Source organism: Macaca fascicularis, chromosome 10, assembly GCF_037993035.2.
Source record: "Macaca fascicularis isolate 582-1 chromosome 10, T2T-MFA8v1.1".
Classification (NCBI taxonomy): Eukaryota; Metazoa; Chordata; class Mammalia; order Primates; family Cercopithecidae; genus Macaca; species Macaca fascicularis.
Window position 1 is genome coordinate 67,058,345 of NC_088384.1, and position 27,231 is coordinate 67,085,575.

General features: G+C 43.4%; 1 protein-coding gene and 1 long non-coding RNA gene across 4 annotated transcripts in view; one reads left to right on the forward strand and one right to left on the reverse strand.

Moving 5' to 3' along the window:
* CFAP61 (cilia and flagella associated protein 61) overlaps nt 1-27,231 on the reverse strand; it is a 293,282-nt gene that overhangs the window by 97,511 nt on the left and 168,540 nt on the right. For all 3 annotated transcript variants that reach the window (XM_074004665.1, XM_074004666.1, XM_005568227.4), the window contains exons 19-20: nt 14,736-14,834; nt 8,998-9,166 (exon numbers count right to left, since the gene is read on the reverse strand). In XM_074004665.1, the coding sequence (XP_073860766.1) occupies nt 8,998-9,166; nt 14,736-14,834 (268 nt within the window). The remainder of the gene's footprint in view (nt 1-8,997; nt 9,167-14,735; nt 14,835-27,231) is intronic.
* LOC135965594 (uncharacterized) lies at nt 2,276-6,291 on the forward strand. Its single transcript, XR_010578551.2, has 2 exons — nt 2,276-2,542; nt 4,700-6,291. It is a non-coding gene; the product is annotated as an uncharacterized lncRNA (long non-coding RNA).

The following is a 27,231-nucleotide window of genomic DNA, read 5'->3' on the forward strand; positions in this document are numbered from 1 at the left end:
ACTGAAGGCTTTGGTGAAAGGTTTGACATGCACAATACTGAATACTGTGCTTCAGGTTTTGAAACCTCACTGGAACTACAAGGAGCATGGTAGCATAAACGAAAATAAAATGTGGGTAACATTACATCAGTTTAGTAAGTCATGATTTAACAATTGAAAAAGCCTTGGCAGAAAGTGGCAGCGCTAAAGAACAAATTGAGAGCCCTTCATTTCTAAAAGTTTCAAGTAGCGGGTGTCTAGGCAAAAACAAAAAAGGAAGAGGAGAAAAAAGAATAAGGTCCGAATGGAAAATTAGCTCACTACGATCTTGAAATGTAGTTGCATTCTGACAATCCACATAATTCTTGTGTGCACTTAAATGTGTAGAGTTGTTTTGCGTACTTCTCTACTATAAAGAATAAGAGCAATTAAAGAAAACCTAACGGGATTATGGCATTTTCACAAAGTAGGCAGAACTGAAGCTAGGATTATAAATTCCAAAGCCACACAAATTTGTCTGCACAGAGTTTAGAAGAACTCAGTGAATTAGAAAACAATCTATGGAAAAAGAAGCTTGCTTTGTGACCAGTTCATCATTTACTGTGTTCTTGCATTGAATGGAAGCTTTTAGCAGAAAAATAATTTGTATGGAGACATTAAGAAGCCAGTACAAGAAATTTCCTTCTTCCATGTGTGCCTGTGGGGCCACAGAGCTATCCAGCCCTGAAAAGTAAAAAGAAGCTTCCTTTCTGAATGGTTCATCACATACTGTTTTCTTTCATTGAATAGCATATTTCAACACTAAGAGGAGTTTGTAGGCAGACATTTAGAAGCTAGCAGAAGTTTCTTACACCCATACACTCCTGTTGGTCAAGAGAGGTCACCAGCCCTGAAAAGGAAAAAGAGGCAAAGGAGAGAACAGTCTTTGATATAAGGGCTTGGTTATCTTTAATGAAGTGCCACGAGGACTGGCTATCCAAACTGAGGGTCTCTGCCACTGACTAAAGTGCCACTAAATTTGAATGGAGAGCAGCAGATAACTTTTCAACCACACTGATTTGCCATTGCACAGTGCCACTGTCACTCAGCAATAATTCACGGTGGCTAGGACTGCTGGCTGCCTAACCCAATATTCTTCCTTTCTTAGTAACAGACTCTTGGGAAATATGCTCAGCTGAAAAACTGCATTTCCCAACTCATGACCTAAGAGGTGGTCAGGAGATACAAGTAGGAGTCCTTGGATGAGGTAATGAGAGAAGTCATCATGCTCTAGTCCTTCCTCTTTCGTGCCTCTTGAAAATGGAATGACTGGAACCACAGCAGCCATCTTGAGATGCTGAGAATGGAAAACACACATTAAAAATAGAAAGAGGGCCAGGCATGGTGACTCACACCTGTAGTCCCAGCACTTTGGGAGGCTGAGGCAGGCGGATCCCTTGAGCCTAAGAGTTTGAGACCAGCCTGGGAAACATGGGAGATCTCATCTCTACTAAAAATACAAAAAAAAAAAAAAAAAATTAGCTGGGTTTGGTGGCATGCACCTGTATAGTCCCAGCTACTTGGGAGGCTGAAGTAGGAGAATTACCTGAGCCTGGGAGGTCAAGGTTGCAGTGGGCTGTGATTGCACCACTGCACTCCAGCCTGGGTGACAGGAGTCAGAACTTGTCAAAAAAAAAAAAAAAAAAGATGGAAGGGCCTGGGTTCCTGATGACATCAGGGAGCCACCTTACCGGGCCTGGGTTGCTTTTCTACAGATATTTTTAATGAGAGAAAGAAATAACCTTTTTCTTTTTGAACTGCTTATTTGACTGTAGCTATAAATACTAAGCTCTAGAATCTCTGTGGTAATGACTTTTAAAAGCCGTCAGGTATAAGCCTTGCACCATATCAATGAGAGATAAAGGGAAACAACAAGAAAGGGAAAAGAGAGGGAAAGAGAAGGAAACAGAGACAGTGCTTGATCCAGGGCCAGACCACCTGAGTTTGGACCCTAGTCTACCACCTCTGTAGTAACCGACCTTGGGCAAACTACCTAAGCTTCACGGCATGGCACCTCGGTTCTCTCAACTACAACACGGGGATGCAAATGGCAGTGACCTCAGGGTACGTGAGAGTTCCATCCGTTACCACGTGTCTGTCTCATGGTAAACACTCAACGGCAGTCAGGTGCTCAACCGCTTTGAGGCTCCCTAGCAGCAGGCTCCTGTCTCCTAGGGCTGACCGTTTTCTTTGGAGTAGACTTTGAGTGAAAGTTGTTCCTCAGGATGAATAAACACTGCATTCCCGTCACTTTCAGGACCTAGATCTGTTTCCTAGAGCCATCATGTACAAGACTGAATTTGGTTTCCGTATGAAAATTCTTCAAGTATTTGAGGACTGGCTGGCCATCCTGCACACCCTGAATCTTCACCCCTCTGGCTGCACATCTGGAGTGACGGAGCCTATCCCTCGCTGTGCTTCAGCTTGTTCCTTCCTTTCTTCAATGGGACTCCAAGGAACGAAGGTCATATTGCAAGTGCACTTGTTTTTGTGGCACATCCTCTGATACAACCATGTTCAGCAGGTAACCGGTTCATGACCTCTATATTCTCATCATGGATTTTACCCTTGGTCAGGTTTAATGCTTTTCTTTCTCCAATTCCCTTTCTTGGGCACTAATGTTATTGCTGTTTCTAATAGCTGTGTGAAATTTACCTGACAGTCTTTTGCTGGTGCACTTTGAACCATCTTATTTTTAAACTTTTGTTGCCCTTTGATTGGGTATTTCTCTTATATTTTGAATTAAGTGTAAAAACAGAGTCTTGGTTCTTGTAACAGGGTGGTTTGAAGCCCTAACCCTAATCCACCCATAACATTCACCACTATTTTCTCCTCATGTCATTCTGGTTTACACCTTCACTTTTAACCATTGTGTCTGTTTTCCTTTGTTTTCTCCCTTTTATCTTCTGCAGTGTTGGGAAGGTGAATTTCTTCATGCTGTTTCAAAGGATTCTTTAATCTTATTTCTTCTAAATATAAGAGTCACACTGAAATAGTACTTTTGGGTTTCTCCACTTAAGACAATGCATATTCCTCCCTTGCTACCTCCCTCCCAATTGTCAACAACTTCTTGGTCTTTATTAGATTAATTTAACTTAAGAGTCATTTTTCTATTTTGCATCTATTCTCAGATTTATAACAATTATTTAGATTACATTTATAAATTGTTTGTGGTGCTTGCCACCTGTCCTTTTATACGATTATGAAATTCTAAATTTTTTTTTTTTTTTTTTTTTTTTGGAGACAGAGTCTTGCTTTGTTGCCCAGGCTGGAATGCAATGGCACAATCTCGGCTCACTGCAACCTCCGCCTCCTGGTTCAAGCGATTCTCTTGCCTCAGTGTCCCAAGTAGCTGGGATTACAGGACCCCGCCACTACACTGGGCTAATTTTTGTATTTTTAGTAGAGAGGGGGTTTCACCATGTTGGCCAGGCTGGTCTCGAACTCCTGACCTCAAGTGATCCACCCGTCTCGGCCTCTCAAAGTGCTGGGATTGTAGATGTGAGCCACCACACCTCACTGAAGTTCTAAATTTTCTTTTCTATCTCAATTATTTTGAGTGCACATTAAGCAAAGAACAGGGAAGATAATTTTTTCTGAGGCCTTGTATATAAAAGAATGGCTATCTGCTATTTTCAAATATGAGAGATTTAGGTGGGCGTATAATTACTGAATCACCACTTTTCATCAAAATTCTGTGAGGTTAGTTTCATTTTCTTTTGCTATTTAACGCTGGAGATAAAATTTTTGGTATCTGTTTTATTTTTGTTCTTTTTTAGGGGGAAAGGTTGTAATCTGTTATTTTTCTTTTGAAGTTTGTTCAATTTTTTTCTGCCATTCTATGAGAAACTATTTATCATCCCCAATGCAGTTTGATCACCCAGCCTCTGAAATGGCAGCTGAAGCATCAGAAGAGCAGAGGCTGAGCTAAGAAGGCCACAGGGTTAGACAAAAAGGGAGATGGGTGACTAAGAAAGAATTGAAATTCTGTCAGAACATAACTGAGAACATTTTTCTATGGTTTTGCCTAGAATGTGGTCAGCTGGACAATATGTTTTTCAGGTAAAAAGAAGCTTTCTTCTAGAATATCTTTAATTATTGTCTCTATTCCTTTTCTTTGAGTCTCCTCTTCAGGAAAACCAATTATTTCTATGCTGCCTCCATGCCTATCAGACCCTGTTTTCTCCTGAACCAAGCATATCCCTTTGTCCTCTGCTTCTGCCCTCCAGGAGTGCTCTGTCTTCAGCATCACTGTTTAGCAGCAGTTCTGTCTCTGATGGGGATTTCATTTTAATTCTTTCTTATTCACCCATCTCCCTTCTCATCTGTGGCCTTCTCAGCTTTGCCTCTGCTCTTTCAATGGCTTCAGCTCCCATTTCAGAGGCCAGGTGATCAAATTGTGTAGAGGATGATAGTTACCTGCAATGTGTGTGTGTGTGGGGGGCCTGAATTTTTTAACATTTTCAAAAATATGTTCTTCCTCTGATTTTTCCACATATTGTATTGTTCTCTTTCTCTTATTGTGTTATCTTTTTATTCTAGTTGTCCTTTGCTGTTCAACAAACTCACACCAAAACTTAGTAGCTTAAACAACAACTACTTAACTTTCCATGATTTTGTTGGTCAGAAATTTGGATAGCATTTTCATGAGCAATTCTTTTATTCTGTGCGCTGTGGACAGGAGTCACTTGGCAACTTTCAGCTGGTGGATGGAGTGATCTGGAGGATCTGCGATTGTTTCACTCACATGCCTGTTCGCAAGGCTGGCCGAAAGGCTGGGATCAGCGGAGACTGTGAGGCAGAGAGCTCACCTACGGCGTCTCCAGCATGGCAACCCCAGGGCATCAGAACTTCTCACGTGGCACCTCAGGACTCCAGGAGTGACTGCTGCCACAATCCAGGAGGCAGTGTATGGCCTCTGTGACTTGGCCTCAGAAGTCACACCATGTCACATCCTTTCTAGTTTATTGGCCGAGGCAGTCACAAGGCTGCCCAGATTCAAGGAGAGGAGACATAGACCTCTTAGATGGAAGAGGCATCAAAGAATTTGCAGCCATTTTTAAAACAGCCAGTTTTCTTTGACTGCATGCTTTTATTTTCCCCTGTAATCATTCTCAAAATGAGATCTCTTTATAGTAGGTGATGTCAAATGACATGGGGGAGTGTCTTTCTCAGGTCTCTTACTGGGAGGTACAGTACTGGTGTGGATTCCTCCCCGCTGGTGTGTAGAAGGCTCTCACCTGGGCTGCATCATTCTGGATGCCACACTATTACTGACCCAGTCTAAGACATGATTAATCCCTTTAGAGACAATGTCACATTGCCAACCCACATCAAGCTCACTGTATACTGCAGTCCCAGCTCTTCTTCTTGCTTGCTTGGAAGTACCTGCCCTACCTGCCAGCTGCTAGTGACCCCCGACTCATAAACAGTCCATGCCACAGTCTTCTCATGCTCAACACCAAACTCATTTGATTTTGAGTTGGTACATTTTTGTTCTTCCTATTTATGAGGTTCCTCAAATCCAGGCCTGGGGCAGGCATCTCTGCTACTCCATGACTGTCCATGAGTCATGGAGAGTGGCCCTGTGATCTCAGAGGGGTTTTCAAAACAAGAGTGTGTTTGCCAACAAAAATGATCAACATGGATTGGAGGGGTGGAGAAGGAGTTACAGAGTCCAGAAAGTGAGCCAGCTAAATCTCCATCTCTGAAAATGGAGAGGTTGTAGATAATGTCTGAAGTTGACAGAGCAAGGAAAAACATTCTATAAACATATTACTGTATTTGGAGTTATGCGGATAGCCACTGAAAAACTGAGAAAAGAAATGCTTCAAGCTGGTTGCCTTTGAGGCAAGGGAGGAAGAGTGGGCTGGGAGAGAGACCAGCTCTCCTTATGCTCAGCCCTACAGTGCAATGTAGTATTTTACCTTGTGCATGGATTTTTGTAATAAAAAATAGTGATGTGTATTTGAATATTAAAACATTATACAACAATTTAGAGTGAGGTGTGCCATTTAAAAGGTCTGGTTAGAAGCTGCGGTTTGTAATTACATTTTATAAAGGTTGTCTTCTTGCTTTGTGTTTAAGCTCTGTTTTCATTATTTTAATTTGTTTTTTAGAAAATCACAAAATTGGGACAAAACCAGGAGAGGGTTGAAGAGAATGGGGAAAGGGGGAGAAAAGCTCCCCAGTGAATTCAGCTGCCCTTTCTGTATCACTCTATGTACTTTGATTTTATGTCCTTCTGGAAAAATTAAATTGGAACTCCCTTTATCACTTCTTCATTTCATTTTTTTTCCGTTGTAAAAAGGGCAAGAGCTTAATGTGCCACAGACTAAAGCTGCAGGGGCAGCTGGGCACACATGGGCAGATGCCCGAGGCTCTGGGCAGCTGGCTGGGTCTTCCACTCAGTTTCCAAAGTACGCAGTCACAGCAGCAGCTGGAACCTGGCAGGCAGGTGACAGGGAGACAAGCTAAGGGGGTGCATGGTATTTCTGTCTGGTTTAATGTTTTAACAAGTAAGAGGAACACTTAAATATCAAAACAAAGTATCCCTGCAGTAAATATTTATCCTTTAACCATAAAAATATCCTTTTATACCCTTTGAGAATCAAGAGGAGAGCAGAGGAGAGGAGGGGAGGGGAGGAAAGGGGAAGGGAGTGAAGGGGAGAGGAATGGAGAGGAGAGGAAGGAAGGGGAGAGGAGGGGAGAGGGGATGGGAGGGGAGGGGAGGGATGGGAGGGGTGCGGAGGAGAGGAGAGAGATTCTTCAGAGGTTGATCCAAGCTACTCAAAGGGTTGTTCATTCACCAACAGCATTGGCCTCACCTGGGAGCTTGTTAGAAATGTAGCATCTTCCTGTTCCCCTAAGTGGTCTGACAATCTGTGAAAATGTGAACCTCAGGCAAATCGAGAGGTTCAAATCTTTGTGTCCACTGAACACTTGTGAAACTGCCCAGGCCATCAGGGTATGCATATATAAAGAGCATACCATATTTTTATGGTTAAAGGATAAATATTTACTGCAGGGATACTTTGTTTTGATATTTAAGTGTTCCTCTTACTTGTTAAAACATTAAACGAGACAGAAATCTTTCAGTATCTGAAAGATGTCACTTTATAGAGACAATGTGTACCATTCTGACGTTACAAGGGTGGAGTTGGTAGGCGTGTCCAGGCCAAACAGTGGGACTGGACACAAGGTCAGTGGCCCAAAAAGAGTGCTGAATGTTTGCTGCACATGCTTAAAAATGCAGAGAGCCACGCTGAACATAAGGATTTACATGTAGATTCTCTGGTCATTGAGCATAGCCAGGTGAACAAAGTACCCAAGATGTGCGGCCACACTCACAGAGCTCAGGGTCAGGTTAATCCATGTGTGAGCTCTGCCTGCCACAATGAGATGAAGATTATTGAAAGGAACAGATTGTTCCTAAACCAGAAGAGGCTGCACAGAAGAAAAAGATAGCCCAGAAGAAACTGAAGAAATGGAAACTTACGGCACAGGAATAGACTCATCAAACAATAAATGGAATTAAAAGTAGAGGAAAGAAGGAAGGAAGGAAGGGAAAAAGGAAGGAAGGAAGAGAAAAGAAAAGAAAATGTAGCATCTCAGGCTCCCCATTCCATGACCTCCTGCTCCTAATGTGCATTTTAAGAAGCACAGGGGATTCATGTGCAGAGCACAGTTTGAGAGGTGCTATTCTAAGGTGTAGATGAGGAATTCTTAGTCAAGAAAGTGCAAGCTTGTGGTTCTCAGCTTTAGCTTAGGAGCATGTGGGGCACTAAAAAAATACTGACGACTGGGCCCCACCCTAGAATAATTAAAACAACCTCTGGGGGCGGAGCCTAGGCATGGATGTGTTTTCAAAGCACCCCGGTCATCTCAATGTGCAGCCAAGGCAGAAAATACAGAGCAAGTGATGCTCAGAGCTGCTGAGCACATTCTGTGACAATCCCCGGGTGGAGACCCTGTCTCCTTCATGCACTGCCTCCTCTGCACTTGGCGATGTCAAGGAAATCTGTCATACACAGGCCCGCATCGAATCCACAACCGTTCACAAGATGGTCTAAATGGGGTGTCCAATCTTTTGGCTTCCCTGAGCCACACTGAAAGAAGAAGAATCATCGTGGACCACATATAAAATGCACCAACACTAAAGATAGCTGATGAGCTGAAGAAAATAAACTGCAAAAAAAAAGTCATAAGGTTTTAAGAAAGTTTACAAATTTGTGTTGAGCCACATTGAAAGCCACCTTGGGCCCATGGACCATGGGTTTCGCAAGCTTGGTCGAGGACCTCATCCTTGAGTTACAGAGTAAGCCTCTTGTCACTGGAGAAATACCTTACTGCTGTAGACTACATGAAACACTCATGCGTACTACAAAGTGGAATATTAAAATCTGCTGCCCTGAGACACTGAACAGCTTCGGTGTATCCCGCAATGCTTTACTCAAATGTGGCTGGAGAGTTTAACTGAAAGGAAAGCATGGACACTGGGAAACCAATCAATCAGATTTCCTATTTTCATAACCGAGAGACAAAATAAAATAAGGGTTGACAGAAGGTGCACGTGTTTGCAATACTTTCGCGAGAGCCCATTGCCACAGCCAAATGTTAGCCTCTTGAGGCATAAATTAATTTACCACAAATGCATGCCTGGTTGCGTCTGGATTCTGCTAGGGCGAGCAGTACGTGTTAGACTTTTGGACAACAGCTTAAAGAATGACATTTCTCCAACTTGCTGTGATTTTTATCCTTGAGCAGAATGTTTTTCTTGGAATGGGTTTCTGGGAGGGTTTGCGGACATAATTCTGGTTATGTGTGCGGCCCTGAAGGGTGCTTTTATGAATTTAGAGCAGCAGCTGTCCAGGCAGAGGGATGCTCTTTACCCAGAGAGCGTGTGCCCCAGTAAACATATGAATGGCTCTCATGGAGCTCTCCAGACACATGGCTTGCACCCCCTGTGCCCGGCCTTACCTGGTACTGCTGCCCGGTGCAGAGGATGAGGTGGTCATAGAGCACGATCTCGCCTGTGGAAAGCACAACGTGCTTGGCTGCTCGGTCTATGCCGGTCATTCTGCCCACCACGACATTAACCCAGGAGCACAGTGACATCAGCGCATAATCTTTATCATTAAAACAGTGGCTGCAAAGAGAGAAGCTCCATAAGTGACATTTGAGCAGCTGACAGCGGGCATTAATTAGACATCTGGTGAGCTGGTTCAAGTCCCCTAGTGGGCTGAGTCTGTGCTCTTGCTGTGAGTTTACCAGGACTGATACTAGGAGATTTTTCGTTATGAAACACTTAGTCACAAATTGACATCGTCCCATTAAAGCTAAATTGTTCCACCTGGCTTAGATCAGCCCGCAACTGGGTGGGAGGGGTGTGTGTGTGTGTGTGTGTGTGTGTGTGTGTGTGTGTGTGAAATCACTCATATTATACCTTTCTTCTGCTTCTATTTCATAGTGGTTGTAAATTTACTTTAGTTGTTAAATTGGTGTCTTGGCCACAGCCTCAAAGGGAATGAGAAGGAAGAAAGTGACATTGTTGAGGATTCCCAAAGCCAGGGGTCAGAATCCTTGAATACCGAGAACCCTTCCTATTCGCTAATACTTTTCAGTAATGACTCATTCTGAGAATTAGCATATGGCTTCCTGCCAAAACAACAAAATCCATTTTACTTAAAGAATATAGCAATTAGGGAGTTACGTTCGCAGCAAGTACACTCCCTGGAGACCTTGGGATTCACTCTTCAGGGCAGAGGTGATTTTCCAGGAACGGAGACTTCCACCGCCAGCAGGTCCCGGATGGCCATTCATGCCGTGGCTTCAGGGTGCTGTGGCTGCACTGGCTTTCATTTTCTGGGCTCTGTTGCAGAGTTTGTGTGCTTTCACGTAATATGATAAGAGTGAGTTTCTTGTGGCTTTGGATTTAAAGAGTTTTGCGAGGGTTGTTTCCAGAATTTTCTGAAAGGATTGACCTCAGGTAAACCACCTTTTAGTGATTCTGCTCTGAATACTGAGAGTCTAAGGTAATAGGACATTAAGTGCTTCTTTTAATTTAGGCTGTATGATTCTTTTCTTCCTTTTTTCTCAATATAAAAACATTAAAATTTGTATTTATTCATCTATTTATTTATTTATTTTTAGAGACAGGATCTCGCTATGTTGCCCAAGCTGGTCTTAAACTCCTGGACTCAAGTGATCCTCCTGCCTCAGCCTCCTGAGTAGCTGGGACTAGAGGCACACGCCACTTCTGTGCTTGGTAGCACAGTCCTCTTCAAAAAGAACCCTGCCATGGTCTGTGTTGCTGACAAGCCTGGACTCTGTGTCCGCCTGCTATCTTCAGTTACCTCACCTCTTAACACAGGAGAATGAGCTCTCCCTACATGCCTCCACCGCTGACCGCTATAAGGAGTGACTGTGAGAATGTAAGACAGGCTGCTTTGTTAGGCGGGATGCATATGTGAAGAGTATTATTCTAAATAATATTAATGAGACAGAACCCTCTTTACTCTCTTTGGAGGCAAACAAGATTCTGAAGTGGTAATGACAGAACATTTCTTCTTTTTGATCTGCACATAAGCCTGGTCTTACCACACAAAGAGAATTCTAGTCATGGGGACATATTAGACCTTGTTACAGGACCTGTGAAAGAGCTCTGTGAAACAACTTAAAAACAAGAAAATTTCTTCTTAATAAGAAAAGAAAATCAGGGACTGGCCTATCACAGGAAAATAATGGATAGTGAGAGGAAATTCTCTTGTAAAAACCATTTCGCTAGCTTTATAGGAATACAGGAAATGTCATGGCTTCCCACATTTGTGAGAGACCCATGAAAGACTGTTCTTACCTGCTCCAGATCCCTGCTGTAAGCCAGCCATGATGAGGAAAAGTTAAATACAGTTAGTGCACAGGGATTCGTTTTATGAGGCTGTGCCCAAAGATAAAGGCTCTCAGGGGAAATTTGTGGAAGGTGAAGACAATCATATTTTTAATGACAGTAGGACAGTAGCATTGATCACGTCAGAATGCATATTTGAGAGTTAAAATGTGAAGCTCTGTCTAGTGGGAATGGCATTGGGGACCACTGATTTTTAGGAAACTTTACTAAGTCCTTTACAAAAGGAAGTGTTGAAGAATGTGGGGTGATTGCTGTTACAATATGTTACTACACTGAATGATTTTATTCACTTATTTGAGACAAGATCTCACTCTGTCACCCAGCCTAAAGCACAGTGGTACAATCATGGCTTACTGTAGCCTTGACCTCCTGGGCCCAAGCTATCCTCCTACCTCAGACTCTTGAGCAGCTGGGACCATAGGTGCAAGCTACCATGCCTGGCTAACTTTAAATTTTTTGTAGAAATGGGACTCTCCCTATGTTGCCCAGGCTGGTCTTCAACTCTTGGGTGCAAGCAATCTTCTCACCTTGGCCTCCCAAAGTGCTGGGATTACCTGGCCATTTCTTAGTTTAAAATATCATTGTGTAAGTGATTGCTACCCATTCTGGATATTATTATCCATTCTGGACCTTCCTTAATTTCGTCACCAGGTGAGTGAAACTATATATTGAAGACTGTAAGTGATATTTTTCCAAAATTATGTTTTAAGTAGAATGAATAAGCTTTAATATTCTAACATAGCAGGGCCTGACTCATGGCTTGGTGGTAAGAGAAATACCTCCACTAGGCTTCGCTCAAAAAGAGAGAAGGCACCAAAGAAGGCACATCGGTGAAACTTCACGTTTCTCAAGTGAGCTCGACCGTGACTCAAAACTAATGTGAAAGATTGTCTTCATAGAAAGTTCTGCGGACAGATAATAGGGAGGAGGAAAAAAAGCAAAAATGGAGAATGGGGAAATTTCTGGAAAGCGCATACATGAGTAGCCGCTTGCTCTAGGTTATAGTGCCCCCAACCTTATGGTCAAAAGCCTAGTCCAAAGCTCCAGGTGTGCAATTAGAAGCAAGCTCTGGGGGCCACAGATGAGTCAGTGGAGACCTGCACCTCATGGAGTCATGACTCTTCCAAGCTGGAAAGAACCTTAGAAATTCTCATAAAAGATTAATTGTGACACTCCTAGAAAAAGGACTATCACAATTAACTTCAAATTAATCAGTGCTGATTGTCCAATTAGTGGATTTCTCGTGCTTCCTGTTCCTCCTCTCCCACCGCCTTCCTTTTGGCTCCATCACAGACATGCCATTAGCACCTCCACAAGAGGCTGGATGTGGGGGGTGGGAAAGAAGACAGAAATGGTTGAAAAATTCTAACAATAATAAATTAAAACACTGGTTAACAAGTTCAAAATTAGTATTTGTAATCAGGGATTTAAATTACTAAATTTATGAATGTCATTTGCACCTTTCCGTTTGAAACCCCATGATCAGAGATAATTTCCTTTATCGGGGTTATGAGGACCATTTGAAAGGCATCTCCTATTTATGGTTCAATCTTACTGAAATATGTGGTTTCTAAGAAATATGATGACATACAGTTACCCATGCAAAGGGATCTGGCTGTATTATTTAGTCCCTAACACTTGCTTGAGAGGAGTTTTGCAGGTATTTCTGGAGGTAACTTTCCTCTGTTCCACATTATTTACTGGGCATCTGCTGTGTGCCAAGGACTGTCCCAGGTATTGAGTATACATCAATGAATCAATGAATAAAAAGGCAAAAATTTCTGCCCTTGTGGAGTTTATATTATAGTTGATGGATTCTGAATATAAACATTATTTCGGAAGGCAAATAATACAATATTTAGGAGGATTTAAGTAGCAAGAAAAAAACAGAGCAGAGTATGAGGGACTGGAGTGTGTTGGGGTGTTGGCTGCAAATGGATGGGGCGGTCAGGATAGACCCCATGGAAAAGGTGACATTTAAGAGAGAAAAGCAGAGACCTCAAGGTGGGGACTTGCCTGTTGCATCTGAGGAACATCGAGGAGGCTGGTGTGGCCCAAATGGGGAGAAAAAGGGCAAAAATGATAAAAGGTGAGGCTGGATAATTAAGTAGACGGAGACAGAGTTTAGGCTGCAGCAGCACAGCACGTTCTGCAATGATGAAAATGTTCTTATCTGTTCTGTCCAATATGGTAGCCACTGGCGACATGCGGCTAATGTAGCTGAGGCACCGACTTTTCATCTCATTTAATTTTAATAATTTAAATTTAAATACACGCGGCTAGTGGCCACCATATTGGATAGTGCCGTTCTGGGCTGTGAGGAGGCGATGTGATCTGAGCCAGCTTTCTGCAGCCTTGCTCTGGCTGCTGTGCTGAGAATGTGGAGGCAGGGACAGCAGCAGGGACACCAGGGGCTTCCACCCACTCAGTCTGCCCGTGCAGTGTCACACCTGCAGAAAGCCCCCTCAGTAGCTGTTTCCTCCTGACACACACCCAACATGGGATTGAGGGAAACTTTCACTACGCTGATGGAATTAAGTTCCTCTTAAGACAGCTGCCAATAAAACCAGCATTTCCTGGGAATCATGTAATTTAGAAAGAGGGAAATGGAGGGAATGTGTTCTTGGCCAGAAGTTGGTGTTATGTTAATTTTAATAAAAAATCCAGCAAGCTTGGCTTCTCATGTATGGCTCATGATCAAAAAAAGCAAAGCTCACAAAAAAAAAAATACAAAAAACTAGCCGGGCGAGGTGGCGGGCGCCTGTAGTCCCAGCTACTCGGGAGGCTGAGGCGGGAGAATGGCATAAACCCGGGAGGCGGAGCTTGCAGTGAGCTGAGATCCGGCCACTGCACTCCAGCCTGGGTGACAGAGCGAGACTCTCTCTCAAAAAAAAAAAAAAAAAAAAAAAAAAGCAAAGCTCAGAGAAATGAAATTCCTTGCCCAGGTCCTTGGTGGCAGAGGCAGGATCTGAATCCACATCCTCCTGGCTCAAACCCATGCCCTTTTTTGTACCATAATGACATCCTTCAAGAAAAAATCTATAGTCTGATAAAATTAGTAAGTGGAAATGAACCCGGTTCTGCTGGCAAGGAAGTTGTGGTTTTTCTCTCACTGTTTGAGGGCAAAACAACTCTTTTTCACAGAGGAAAGAGGGTCCCTTCATCATGGAATCTAAAATGAATCCCCTGGGAGGGAACAATTTCCTTCCTCCTTATTGGAAAAATTAGGAGCTTGTTTCTAGAGGCAGAGAAACTAATATTTCTTCTACCCATGTTTTGCTACAGGAAATTAAAATGAATGAAAGCTGTGTGATAAAGACATGGTAGTTTCCAGAACAGATGTTGTCAAATAGTGATTCTATTGGGATGAAGACGATAAAGCTCACCCAGACTGGCATGGAAGTTCTCTGCCTGATCAGCTGCTGAGTACAAATGGCCAGGGTAGCTGTGGGATCCATATCCCAGTGAGGTGCCCTGTCGGATGTAAATGTAGTCACCAACCTCCACTGCCCCATAGTGTCACTTAGAGCCCAAAGGCAGGGCTGGCTGGGTCCGTAGGCTCCACCCCAATTGTTTGGAACAGGGCAGATGTCTTCCCACAGATACAAACTGGTGGCCCTGGCCTGCCAGTCTTGGCCACTTGCTTGTGAACACACTGGTACTTGTATCTCCTAAGTGATGCCTGAACTCCAGGAGAAAAGCCCCACCACTTCTCCTTTTCCAATCTGAAATCTACTACTTAGCATTAAGTAGACTGCACAAAGAGTAGAACATTTAGGCCTCAGAATGAAAAAGCAAATAAAATTCATACTCGCTGGCTAAAAATTTCCTTTGTTCAGTGTCCAGAAGTTTTTTTCCTGGGAGTCCATGAGTTGAAATCAGGGTAAGATTATTAAACTTCAAGTGAGAGCTAAAGAAAAAGAAAAATGAAAAAGAATAAGCAGTTAAGTGCAATTTAGCAAACGTTTATCATAATTCAATTTAACTTTATATTTCGTGTCATCCAACTGTTGAATTGTTCTTGGAGCTACTAATTCTTTGCATGAACCTTCAAATAGAACCAACCATTTCAAGGAAAAAAGGAAGATGGCGCTGGAGCTGCTAACTGTAGAATCTTCCAAAAAGCTACACATTAGTAATGAGACAGGTTTTTAAAATGTGCTTCTCAAAGTAAAACTAAATAAAACAAATTGGGAGAGAGGTAAATTTAGTATAAAGTTTAAATTTTAGACTACTTCTATTAATAATAAACTGCTTGGAAGCATAACAATTGCAGCTCAACCCTGATGACTGCTTCCAGTCAAGTGTTTTGCATGGCGCATTACGCCATGTAGTCCTTACAGCAATCCAGTCAGGTCAGTAATACTATTATCCCTGTTTTTTTTAGGTGGAACTGAAGCAAGTAATTTGCAAAGACCATTGGTATAGTTTCACTCTGTGTCCCCACTCAAATCTCATCATAATTCCCACGTGTTGTGGGAGGGACCTGGTGAGAGGTAATTGAATCATGGGAGCAGGTCTTTCCCATGCTGTTGTCATGATAGTGAATAAGTCTCATGAGATCTGATGGTTTTAAAAATGGGAGTTTCCTTGCACAAGCTCTCTCTTTGCCTGCTGCCACCCACGTAAGACGTGACTTGTTCCTCTTTGCCTTCCACCATGATCGTGAGGCCTCCCCAGCCATGTGGAACTGCAAGTCCATTAAACCTCTTTCTTTTGTAAAAGGCCCAGTCTCAGGTATGTCTTTATCAGCAGCGTTGAGAACAGACTAATATAACCATATAGCTAGTAAGTCTGGAGGCAGCATCCTCTCACCTTATCTCTGCCTGTACTGTCCTGTAGACCTCAAATTGTTCAGAGGGATCCAAAGGTCATCTAATTCCCATCAGCTGACATTAGCTTTATTAGACTCAGATACACACAGTTAGTCAAATCAGGGTACCAAAAAGTGTCATCTGGGAGGAAATTCTAGAGGATTCCTTTTTAAGAGCAAAATTGCTTTATATTTGCATCCGGCTTTCCAGAGCCCAAGGCACATTCATAGGCATTCACATAGAGATTAATCTTCTACACAATTTATGCTGGGGGTAGGGGAGAGGCTGCTTTTTCTAATCCACATTTCATATGTAAGAAAATCAAGGTTGGAAATGGTAAGTAATTTGTTCAAGGTTACAAAGCTCATAAGCAGTGCCAGCTATGAAAGCCAGGCCTGCTGGCCTCAGGCAGTGCCCTGCTCCAGGCACCCACAGTACTCCCTCTAACCAGTTCTACAGGTAAAGTGCACCTGAGTAGAGGCCTCTGAAGAACTCACATGCTCAAGGCTCACTCCATGTTTGTCCATCAGGATTTAAGATGCTCTTGCTGCAAAAGCCACCCCCTAGTTAAAGTCAGTAAAATTTTATGGTGAGCTGATCTTTTCATAGGGTTCATGCTGATGAGATTTTTTTTTTTCTAAAATCTCTTCTTAGTTCACACCTCCCCTTCAATCAACCAAATGCCAAGAAAGAAGCCTTCACCAAGTCAGAGAGAAACACCTGCCCTCCTTTCCCATGAGAAGATTGGAAATGTTCCAAATGTGGAACTGCTATCAATTTACTGACAATCTGTTAAGTAGCACTAAAAGCAGGAGACTTTTGGTGATGGCTCAGGCCAGAAATGCAATAAACTCAACTGAACCTGACATTTAAAAATAGCTCAATATTATGAGAGGTTTTGCTCTAAAGTCTCTAAGGATGAGTGTCATTTAAGAATGAATATTCTTATTTGATAAGAAGAAAACTGAGCGCATCTTATCCTCTAATAATAAGAATAAAAAATTTGAATATCTTCAAATAACATAAAGGTCACAATTAACCCAGCTACTTATGGCTGACAGTCTACAAATGCACACTGATTACTTGTCTCTGATTTATTACCATTTAATGGAAAATGCTAATAATAATCAGTGTTTATACTCACATGCAGTTAAAATTTATCCCAGCTTTGGGTGTTATGTGATAGAAATGTGGTTTATGTTATACCAATAATAGTTATATATAGGCCTTTTTTACATCTCTATGTAAATAGAAGGCTTAATAATTATCCAGCTACATCTTTTACTACAAAGACAATCCCTTTGGTTTTGAATCATTTGAATTACTGAACAACATGAATCAAATGATTTATAAATTACCAAACTACCACACTGCATTATCCTAAATTATGCCGTTGTACAATTTAAAATTTCCCCCAAAAAACAAAGTAGTTTAAAAAAAACCTAATCTATCATGATATAGTACAAAAATTTTGGGGGGGATAGAGGCATTTTTTGAATTTTAATACATTAAAAAACAGGTTTCCACTCTTTTTCTTTAGCCCAAGTTAAAATCTTTTTGCATTCTTCATTGTTGCTATTCTGGGCCTTTCTCCAGCCTTCAAGTTCTCTACTGTAACCCCTCGTTATCCCTACTATCCCCCTTCCTCATCCTCAGGTGAGCACATCCCCTATGTCATAAAGAAAATGAAGACTGGTCACCAGGCATTTTTATGTTTCCTTCTTACCATATTTAGAGCATTCTTCCATTCCCCTGAGTCAGAAGAGACGTGTTTCCCCGTTAACCCTGTCTCCTCTTCAAGTTCCTCTTCTCTCTCTCTCAATCCCTCTGAGAGCAAATTTCTCTTAAAACTATACTTAAGACACCTGGACATCACCAGCCTCGTGCTGATAGGACAGATCCACGGAGTCAGCTGGGCCCATGACCTGCTTCTCCGCTTCTCCATGTGTGGTTTCCATTTTCAGGGTCACCTCGGGTTCAAGGTGGCTCCTGGAGCTCCAGCCATCACAGCCACATTACAGGCAGAGGAAGGAGAACTGGGCATAGAGGGCTGCCTATTAAGGAGCCTTCCTGAAAGTCTCACGTTTCTGCTTACCTAGCCAGAACTCAGTGACATGGCCAGGGAGCAGCAGGGAGTCTGGAAAATGTAGTTTTTCGAAGAAAACACAGTGATGTTTCCAAGAACCACAGTTCCCAGGGTTTTGTCACCAAGTGCAGAATGAATACTGGGAGGCAACTAGAGGTCTCTATTTTCGTTGACTCATGGAGGAAGAATGAGGTGGGGATACGAGAAGATCCTTATTAATCAGGATCCAGGCCAAAAAAAAAAAAAAAAAAAAAATGGCGGACTCCACAAGGTGTTACTGAATGAAGGCAGCTGTGTATGCAGGGTTACTGCTGTGTAGCAGCAGTGGGTGCCATCACTGATCCTGGGCCTAAAGGAGCAGGGGTGGAGGAAACAGTGAGGGCTGGGACCATGCAGGAGGCCTCCCCCAGGAGCTGTCACCACAGAACCTCCTGTCTGGGACGAAATTAGGTCTAAATTGAGGCTCCCTTTCATGACTGCTTTTTTACCAGCTCCTCCTCCTTTGTCCATTTCTCCCTAACCAAGTTTCCCAAGCTTCATGCCTATTTCTGTGGATGATGTTATCCACCACCAGGACTTCCTCTTACACATTTACTACAATGTACTATACTACAGTGATTCTTCTAAGCTCTAAATCTAATTTCTAAATGCCTATCGGCCCTAACTGGCATGCTCCAGGGGGATCTCAAATTTAGTATATGCCCAAACAAAGCTCTTGGTCACCTCATCCCACTCCTCCTCTATCTCCGTCAAAGCTTCGGCCAACTAACCACCTCTCGAGCTAGGAATTTTGAAGCCAGTCTCAGGCTCCTTCCCACTACCCACATTGGCCACCGTGTCCAATCACTTTGACCTTGTCCGCATCTCTCGAACGCCCCTGCAACCCGCCCCTCCTATAACACACTGCCTTAGTTCACCATTTTGTCTAGAGGGTTTGTCTCTCTGGCATGAGTCTCTCTCTTCTGCCCATCTTCCACACAGCTACTGGAAACCTCTTTTTAAATTAAATAAAATCTCTACGGTTTCTGGCTTTAAAATCCCTACCTTTGTTCTTGGTAAGGATTTTACCAAGGTAGCTGCAGAACAGACTCGTTAAGATCCCGGTCTCAGAAATTGGACTGCCTCAGCGTGACTCCCAGCTCTAGCACTTCTAGGTTTTTTACCTTTGCAAGTTATTTGACCTCTCTGTGGCTCTAGAACCTAATGCTTCTTAGGGGTTCTGTGAAGATTAAATGAATCATTGTCTGTAAAATGCTTAAAATATTGCCTGCTACATAGTGCATTTTCAATAAATGGTAAGTGTTTTGATTACCAAACTATTCAGTCCAAATTCCCTAGCGTGGCATAAACATCCTTCCGGTTGGGCCTAACCAAACTTCCCCAACCTTCTTTGTAACATCAGCCTCCTTGCTATTCAGGGAAGGTTCCCTGCCCTTTCATGACTTCATATGAAAATATCACCAGCATTTTCATTTCTTTCTCCAACCTCATATTTTTGCTGTGATGGTTCTCTCTATAATCCGATTTAGCAATGTCTAAATATTTAATTTCTTAAATTTGTAACTATGTAAGAGTATTGGTCTAAAATCATGACGTTTATAATACATAATTCTAATAGACTGATTTTGAATTTGATCGCCTATGAATATTCAAAAAGTTCCTTCAAATAGAACAGTGGGTCACGGAGTACAGCTTGGGTTTGGGCATGCATTTGATGAAATGGCAGGAACAGCAGAACCACAGATAAACTCAGATCTAATGGTGTTGGCTTAATGTATATAAACAATATCTAACATCACTGTGAGCCTTCAGCTCCAAAATCAAAGGTCACCATATCATGAAAAAAAAAAAAAAAGTTCCAAGTTAAGTGCTCAAGCCAATGAAACATTAAACAAGGGCACCTGCATTTTCACAGCAAATAATTCCAGTGGGGATTTCACGTTGCTGTGGATACAAAGGGAGGAACAGCTCAAAGATACTTGTAAAGCAGGGAGGGATTAGGGTATCCAGGGAAATAAGTAAAAGGTATTGTGTTTCATTCCATGCTTCAGGAGGACAGCTACAAAATTAGGTCTAAACATCCTTATCCTTCAAATAAAGAGGGTCACATTGCCAATTTATTGTGAACATGATAAAAGAAACATAAAACTTTTCATGGTGCTTACCCTTCTGGGCAGTAGATACATGTCAGCCCGCTAGGCGATCGCTAGTTATTTTCTAGCTGATTTTGTCTGTGTGCGTCTGCAGGGTGCAGGCATAGCAAAGGCAACCAAAGCAAGTGATTTAATTAACTGCTTTAATTAATGCTGTTATTTGAACAAATAGATAATGTAGAGAAAAAATTATTACCCCACATCGATCTAAATGTTTCAATTTAATTTACTAAAACCTCTGCTTTCTGAATGGTTCAAAACGTGACAAAAATATTTGCCAAATGAAAATAAATCCTAGCTTGTGATAGATATGTCACCTATCTACATATTCTACTAGTTAAAAAATAACTCAGATTTAATTCAGTCTTAACAACAACACATGCCATAAAATACTATAGATGGAGTTTAAAAGTTGGGAGCTCTGTGAACTTCCAATATTAGAGGCAAAACAAATCCTCACAAAATATTTATTGTAAGTACACAGCAGATTAAGAGAATCTACCAGTTTTTCCCTGAAATAATTTAACTTTCTTTAGCAATATTTTTTTTCTGTGTAAATCATAAGAGACTTTTGGTCAAGGTCCTGAGCCATTAATTTAATTTTTTTACTTTTAAAAAACTTTTTATTTTGGAGGATTTTAAATATACACGAGGTGAAAGAAGCTTAGCAATTACTAACATTGTGCTGCTTTTAAAATACTCACCAACACTGTTTGTTGTGGTTGAAGTAAACGTCACACATTGTATTATTTCATCATAAATTCTCTAACATGCAAGAACCTAACAATAAAATAAATTTAAGAAAACGGGAAAGATGCAGGAGATTGTTAAGTATTTAAAAGGATTTCAGGGGCACATTAACCAAATGCAATATTTGGACCTGGTTTGCATCCTTATCCAAACCAACTAACTGTAAAAGAACAATTTTAAGACCACTGGGAAAACTGAACACGGACTGGTATCAGATGATATTAAGGAGTTATGGGGTGTGTGTTTGAGTGTGTTAATAGTACTCAATTCATTTTTGTTGTTAGTAAAAATTAAACGGCAGCTGCATCCATGGCCACAAAGTTGTCGGTCATGACACACTCTGACCTCCAGGGGGAGACCGAAGAGAGAGATCCATAGAGGAGGCATGGGATGGAGGATTCTGAGCACATCCAGAAGGGAGTGGGCAGTTCGTGGGGTAAGACAGAACTTAACACCTCTCTCCCTGACCCTACTTCTCTCTTCTCTTGAGTGCCATCTTGCCCGGCTCCACCTTGGGTGGTGGGTCAGAGCTCCCTGGTCCTGGAGCTCCTGTAGGAATCAGGATGGGACGTGGAGAAATGGGGCAAGGAATAAGTCTCGTAAGGTACCCTGAGTCTGGGTGTGACTCAACACTGGACCCGACACTAAGGTAGAAGTGTCTGCCTGGAGGGCCCTGGGTGCTCTCTGGAGTCCTCAGGGACCTGGCAGGGGAGAGGCGTAGTGGCCAGGATAAGGGGCTAGGCAGACGTTCAGGATCTCAGATAAAACACTTATGTATCACAAAAGAAACACAGAAATCCTTACTGAAAAAATGAAAATGCCAATTGAAAAGATAAGAATAAAATTTGGGAGTTCTGGCAAAACAGATTAAAATGAAATTGAGTTTTCCTTTATAATCTAGGGGAAATGATTAATGATGTTTTTATCTATGTCTATGAAGTAAAACCATTATACATTTACATTTTAAGCATAGGTTTATATATACTGAGCACATACCAGATGTAAATACCAAGATGGCAGCTATCAAAGACAAGCCAGAAAGCCCTTGCACATGAGAGATGGCAAAATACAAAACACAAATCAATTTGTTCCTTAAGGATGGAATCATGGAGCGTTATGGGAATTCAAACTCGAGTGGAATCACTTCTGGTGGGGGAGGATGAAGAAGAGCTTTATGTTTTGGGCAAAGGCTGGCTATTAGCAAGGCTTTATTAATACCACATGGGCAGGTTTCTTCTTGGGCCTTCCTTCTTAATGGTGACAGTTTAAGCATGAGACTTCGCGAAATGCTTTCTGCTAGGTCCAGTTTAGCATGCTAATACTATGAATGTGGGTTCAACTATATAATGCTAATAATAACTTAAAAATTAGGCCCTGCAAGCCCTAAAGTAATGATGTGACTTAGAAGTTATATGATTTGCTAGGAATTAGAAAATGTGGTTTGGAAAACAAACCCATAAATACAAGTTAGTTACAATGAGCAATTACGGGGGAAATAGGTTTCCTTATAGATGAGACTGCCAATTTTGAGCAAATGTCTACATAAATGGCTCCTAAACCCACCTGCATGTCGGAATTACCTGGGGATTCTATTAAAAATATTGTACATATTCCTGAAACCCACCTCAGGCCAGGAACAGGGTCCCAGGAAACTATATTTGTACAACCTTCCCCATCCCTATCCAAGTGGCTGTGATGTGCAGAATTGTAGAGCCTGGAACTTTTGCAATCTGTTGCTTATAGAAACAGTTACTTAATATTAACCCTAAAATCTCAAGGTGATTCACAACATTTTCCTCCACCACAAGGTCTTAAAATAAAAAGGAGAATTCAAACCTTTTTTTTCAGGCCCCCATGTCTTACTATACTGGTAGTGTTGGATTATCTGTTTGAAAGGCATTATCTTCAGAGAAGTACAATTAGCGAGAAACCTGGTCTCCACAAGCCACCTGCTCCATAGATGGCTTTGCCTGCTCTGGGTCTCACACAGAGGCTCACGGTCCTCCCACTCCCCAGCAACGAGGACCACCTGTCACCTCTACTGGAGGGCCCTCATGCCTGTGTTTCCAGGCAGGGCTCTTTCTGGGCTTCCCTTCCAAATTTCTACCCAACATCAAATGCTATAAGTCGGGGGCAGTTTGACATGTCCTTATTCCTTCAGTCCTCTTGTACGTCATTTTATGTGTGCCAAGATAAAAGAATTCAAATGCATGGGTGTTACGGCCCTAATCCTCCCTCCGCAGGGAGGAAAGTAAGTGACTGGCGGATGCAGAGCTGACGAAGTGGGAGAGGGTGCGTAGCTGAAGGTGTACGATGCCTTTTGCTTTTTTGGGAGTGAGGCTGCCCATGAAAAAAAGTGGGGATGGGAGGATGGGGCAGGAAGGGCAAAGACCACATTGGCCTATTGGCCTAGTGGCATTGACTGAGTGAGTCCCTGCAGGTCTCGTGAAGACACACATTGCTGGGCCTGATTCCCAGAGTTTCTGATGCAGGAGGTCTGGGTGGGGCCTGAAAATCTGCATTTCCAACAGTTCCCAAGTTTTGTCCATGCTGGCGGGCCGGGGATGGCACTTTGAGAGGCTCTGTTCAAGGAGGAGAAAACTGAGAGGCTCCTGAGCGTTTGGGAGTCTCAAGAAAGGAGGGTGGAGTTTAATGTAAGTTTCTATGAAGGAAGTGTATGATCCCATTAAATATCTGAGAGACATGAATCTCTTAGGAGGATGTTCTGCAGACTCCAGGGAATGTCTCACCAGGAGTCAGATGCAGCTGCAGGTTGGAAACACCTCCGGCTCAGTCCTCAGGGAAGAGGGCGTCCTCCACATAGAGGACACTCCAGCTCCCCAGTCACTTCCCGCCTTTGAAAGTCAATGCAGGCTTCCATGGGGGTCTAGACATGCAAATTTACTTACTGGGGAGGTGTCTGTCTAACAAGTGTCAGCACTAGGCCTTTGGACAGATGCTTGACATTTGCTACCTGACTGAATGCTCAGGCCGGTGTGTGAGGAGGGAATTCTGGATGCCTTCCCTGCAGCACAGGTGAGGAGACTGAAGTTCTGGGTATTGGAATCATTCTCCTGGGCCCTCTCCACTCCTCGCTTCTGACTTCCTTGACCTGCCACCTCCCCTGCAGGGCTGGGAAAGCAGAGCCTGGCCCTACCCCCAGGTTTTGGATTCAGTCCCTGGAGAGTGGGGCCTGAGTATCCCCACCTCCGACAGCTTCCCAGGCAATGCTGATGGTGTTGGGCCACAGACCATGTTTTGAAAACTACTGATTCTAACCTTAACTCCATCCCAAAGTAGAAATAAAGTATTTGCCAAGACAAGGTCCTTAAATGCCATCTCTTTTCCAGCAAAACTTTCTGGTAGTACACCTGCATCCTCTTTAGAACTGCAAGAAACCCACAAAAACCTCTCCACACAGCTTCTTCTCCATCATCGTCTATGCCCAAGTTTCAGTAAAAGGCAACTTCAAGAATATTAACAAGGAAGAACCGAACAAACTTAGCAAACGAAGGGACCGTAAGGGCACTCCAGAGACAGTGTTGAGGCCCACTCACCTCACCCTGGCCCACCTGCTCACCTGAAAAAGGGTCTCCTGTCTGCCTGCCTCTGCCCAAGGCCATTCTCTGACCTCAGTTGTCCACAGTGGGGACCCACCGACAAGGGTGTCTTTTGGCTTTGTGGCTGTCCTCACTTCCCTGTCACATGGCCCTGCTCTCAGGCAGTTCCCTAGGATCACTCCCAAATCAGCTACTTGTATCCAAATGCTTTGTTTTCAGCTTGGTTTGAAAGAATGCAAACCAAGACAGGTACCAATGTGATTATTTGAAAATCATCCAATAACAAATGATGAAGACTGAGGAGGCGGGTGTACGACTCAGATCCAGGTACATGGTTTGTGCTGTGTGTGATCATGAAAAATGCATTTCCTACTTACCCTTGATGCCAAAGAATCACAAAGCACCCACAAAAAAAGGACAATAAGCTGACCTTGCCCCATCGAAAAGGCCTAAGGTTGCTCAAAGTGGATTGCTTTGCTTTTGTTCTGGGAGTCTCTAATGTGGGTATGAGGAGATAAGTTACCTTGAAACAAGCAGGGGTGGATAATTTCAGTAAATGGAGGTGCTTTTATTTAACATTAATTACATTTAAATATTGGAGTCAAATAGGAAACCCCATTGTGATTAGTGACACCAGGGTGCGTTCTGGATCATTATTCTCCGATGGCAGAATGTCAAGTCTTGCTGCTTGGGGAGAATGAGACTCTTGTACCTGACACATAAAGCTCCTTCCACCATCCCCTTTGCTCTGGCCACCAGACCAGCCTCTGCACCAGACCTGATGTCCTGTATGCCCCGTGGATGTCCGTCTCCTGTACGCCCCCGCTGTGGATGTCCGTGCTGCCTGCTGCCTGGGCACATTGGAGGGCGGCCCTGCACGTGCCCTGGGCCTCACTCCCATGCCGTCTTAGCACAGGGCAATGAACAGGGCAATTGCGAGGAGCACACGTGCAGAGACCGAGAGGACAGGCAGTCACAGTCACAAACCTGTCCATTGCGGTTGAGCTCTGAGATCAGCAAGGAAGCACTGACTATTTAATTAGTCACCTAATTAGTGACAGGCCACACTGAAGGTTTCAGATGTCCTCAGACAAATGTAAAGATAAAAAGCCTAATTAAGCCGCCAGCGCTAGGCTGGCTGCTGCCAGAGCCCACAGCTGTGCCGGATATTGTGCGGAACTGCACGACCCGATAACAGGAGTTGTGGTCATTGCCACAATTGCAGCTTTAAAAACATGCCCTGCTTGGTCCAAGCTATTCTTAGTCACCTCGACACATTCAACCAGATGAGGGGATCAATGTCTAGGCTGAAAGTCTGAGGTTGCCTCTTTTGCTGGGATGATTTGGTTGGTTTTCAAGAAAACTCTTCTCAGTGGTGGAAATGGAAGACAAGGGGAACCCGGGCTTTCCAGTGCCCACCAACCAGTGCTTCCTGCGAATCAGTGTTCTAGTCACACGGAGGGTCGCGGGGACACAGGCTGGGCTGCTTTCAGTCATTCTCATCCATGACTCTTGTAAGCATTTTTCTAGTGCCATTACAGGCTCTTCAAAAGATTCTTTACGTCAGGATTAAATTAGGAAAGAGTTAAAAATAATGGATTAAAAAGGAACTTCCCCGTAATTAGGAGTAAATACTACAAAACACTGAAGCATAGAGACTCATGTGCTGAAACAGAAGAGGAGAGCAACTGCCTCAGCTCCATGAACGCAGGCCCAGGAGACAGTCAAGGTGCTGTTCTGCATCATTCTGGAAAAAACGCCTGTTTGGGACACTGTCTGGGGCAGGGCCTGAGGTTCTGCATTTCTGACGAACTCACAGGTGATGTCAATGCTGCTGGTCCACGTGTCACACCAGGAGTGAAAGGATGGAGAGAGGTGCATACACCTGGTTCCGGCTCCTCCTCCTCTTCTTTTTTTTTTTTTTCTTCTATTTTGCTATAGCATTTATATACTTTAAAAAAAAGATTCTGGAGTATCTTTGTGGAAACCTGAAATAGTCAAAGCACTGCATTTGAGGAGTTCAGTGATGCTAGACTCGGTGGAAGTTCACTTTATAGTGAGTTCACTTTACAGATCTCACCCTCATAGGGTTTGTGGAGTTTCTACCGTGGTGGTGCCTTCGGGCTGGCAGGACCTGGGAGCCCCTGCTGGGACTCTCCTTCGGCACAGATGAGGACAGTACCTCCCTCAGGGCCACAGCACTTCTTGGCAGCAGAGGTGGGCTAATGGCTGCAGCCAAGTTCTTTCTGCTTTCTCCAGTGCTTGGAGGTTTTACAGAGTCTTCATAATGGAAGTGCTGAGAAGGAGAACGCACACGTGACATCTGCAGTGTCCGAGCTAGGAACTTTCAGTCCCAAAGAACAGGGCGGCCAAATGAACAAACCCACCAATCACAAGAACAGTCATTGAAAAATAATCCAAGTGTATCACTTAAATGTCTTGGGCATTATGAAGAACACACATAATCTCACAGTGAATGTCTTAAGATCTGTCTTTTCCCCTCCAATTCACGGCCCTCTACCCCATAGTACAAGCCGACATTTTCTTCCTCTATGCCCTGCAATGCAAGAGAACCACCCCATTGCCCTTGCCTTGCCCTGCCCAGCTCCTGATCCTTGCCACAAACGTGCACGCTCCTGCGCCCGCCGGGCAGGAGACAGGAAAGAAGCCTGGGTCCTTTCCTCCTGGGCTCCCTTCAGAGGCCAAGTGGACAAGACAAGGGGGAAGGGAACCAATGAGCTGAGCCCACCCCACCCTGAATGACTCTACGCCCCTGCCCATCTCCACCCCTGGAGGCCTCCCGCAGGGCTGAGGGAGACTGTAGAAGCCTCTGAGGGCCGTTGGCTCCTAGGCTTTGCTGGGGATCACTAGGGCCAACAACAGGAAGGCACGGAGGACAGCAGGAGAAGTAAAAGACTGGGATGCTGGAGTGTGTCCCCAGGAA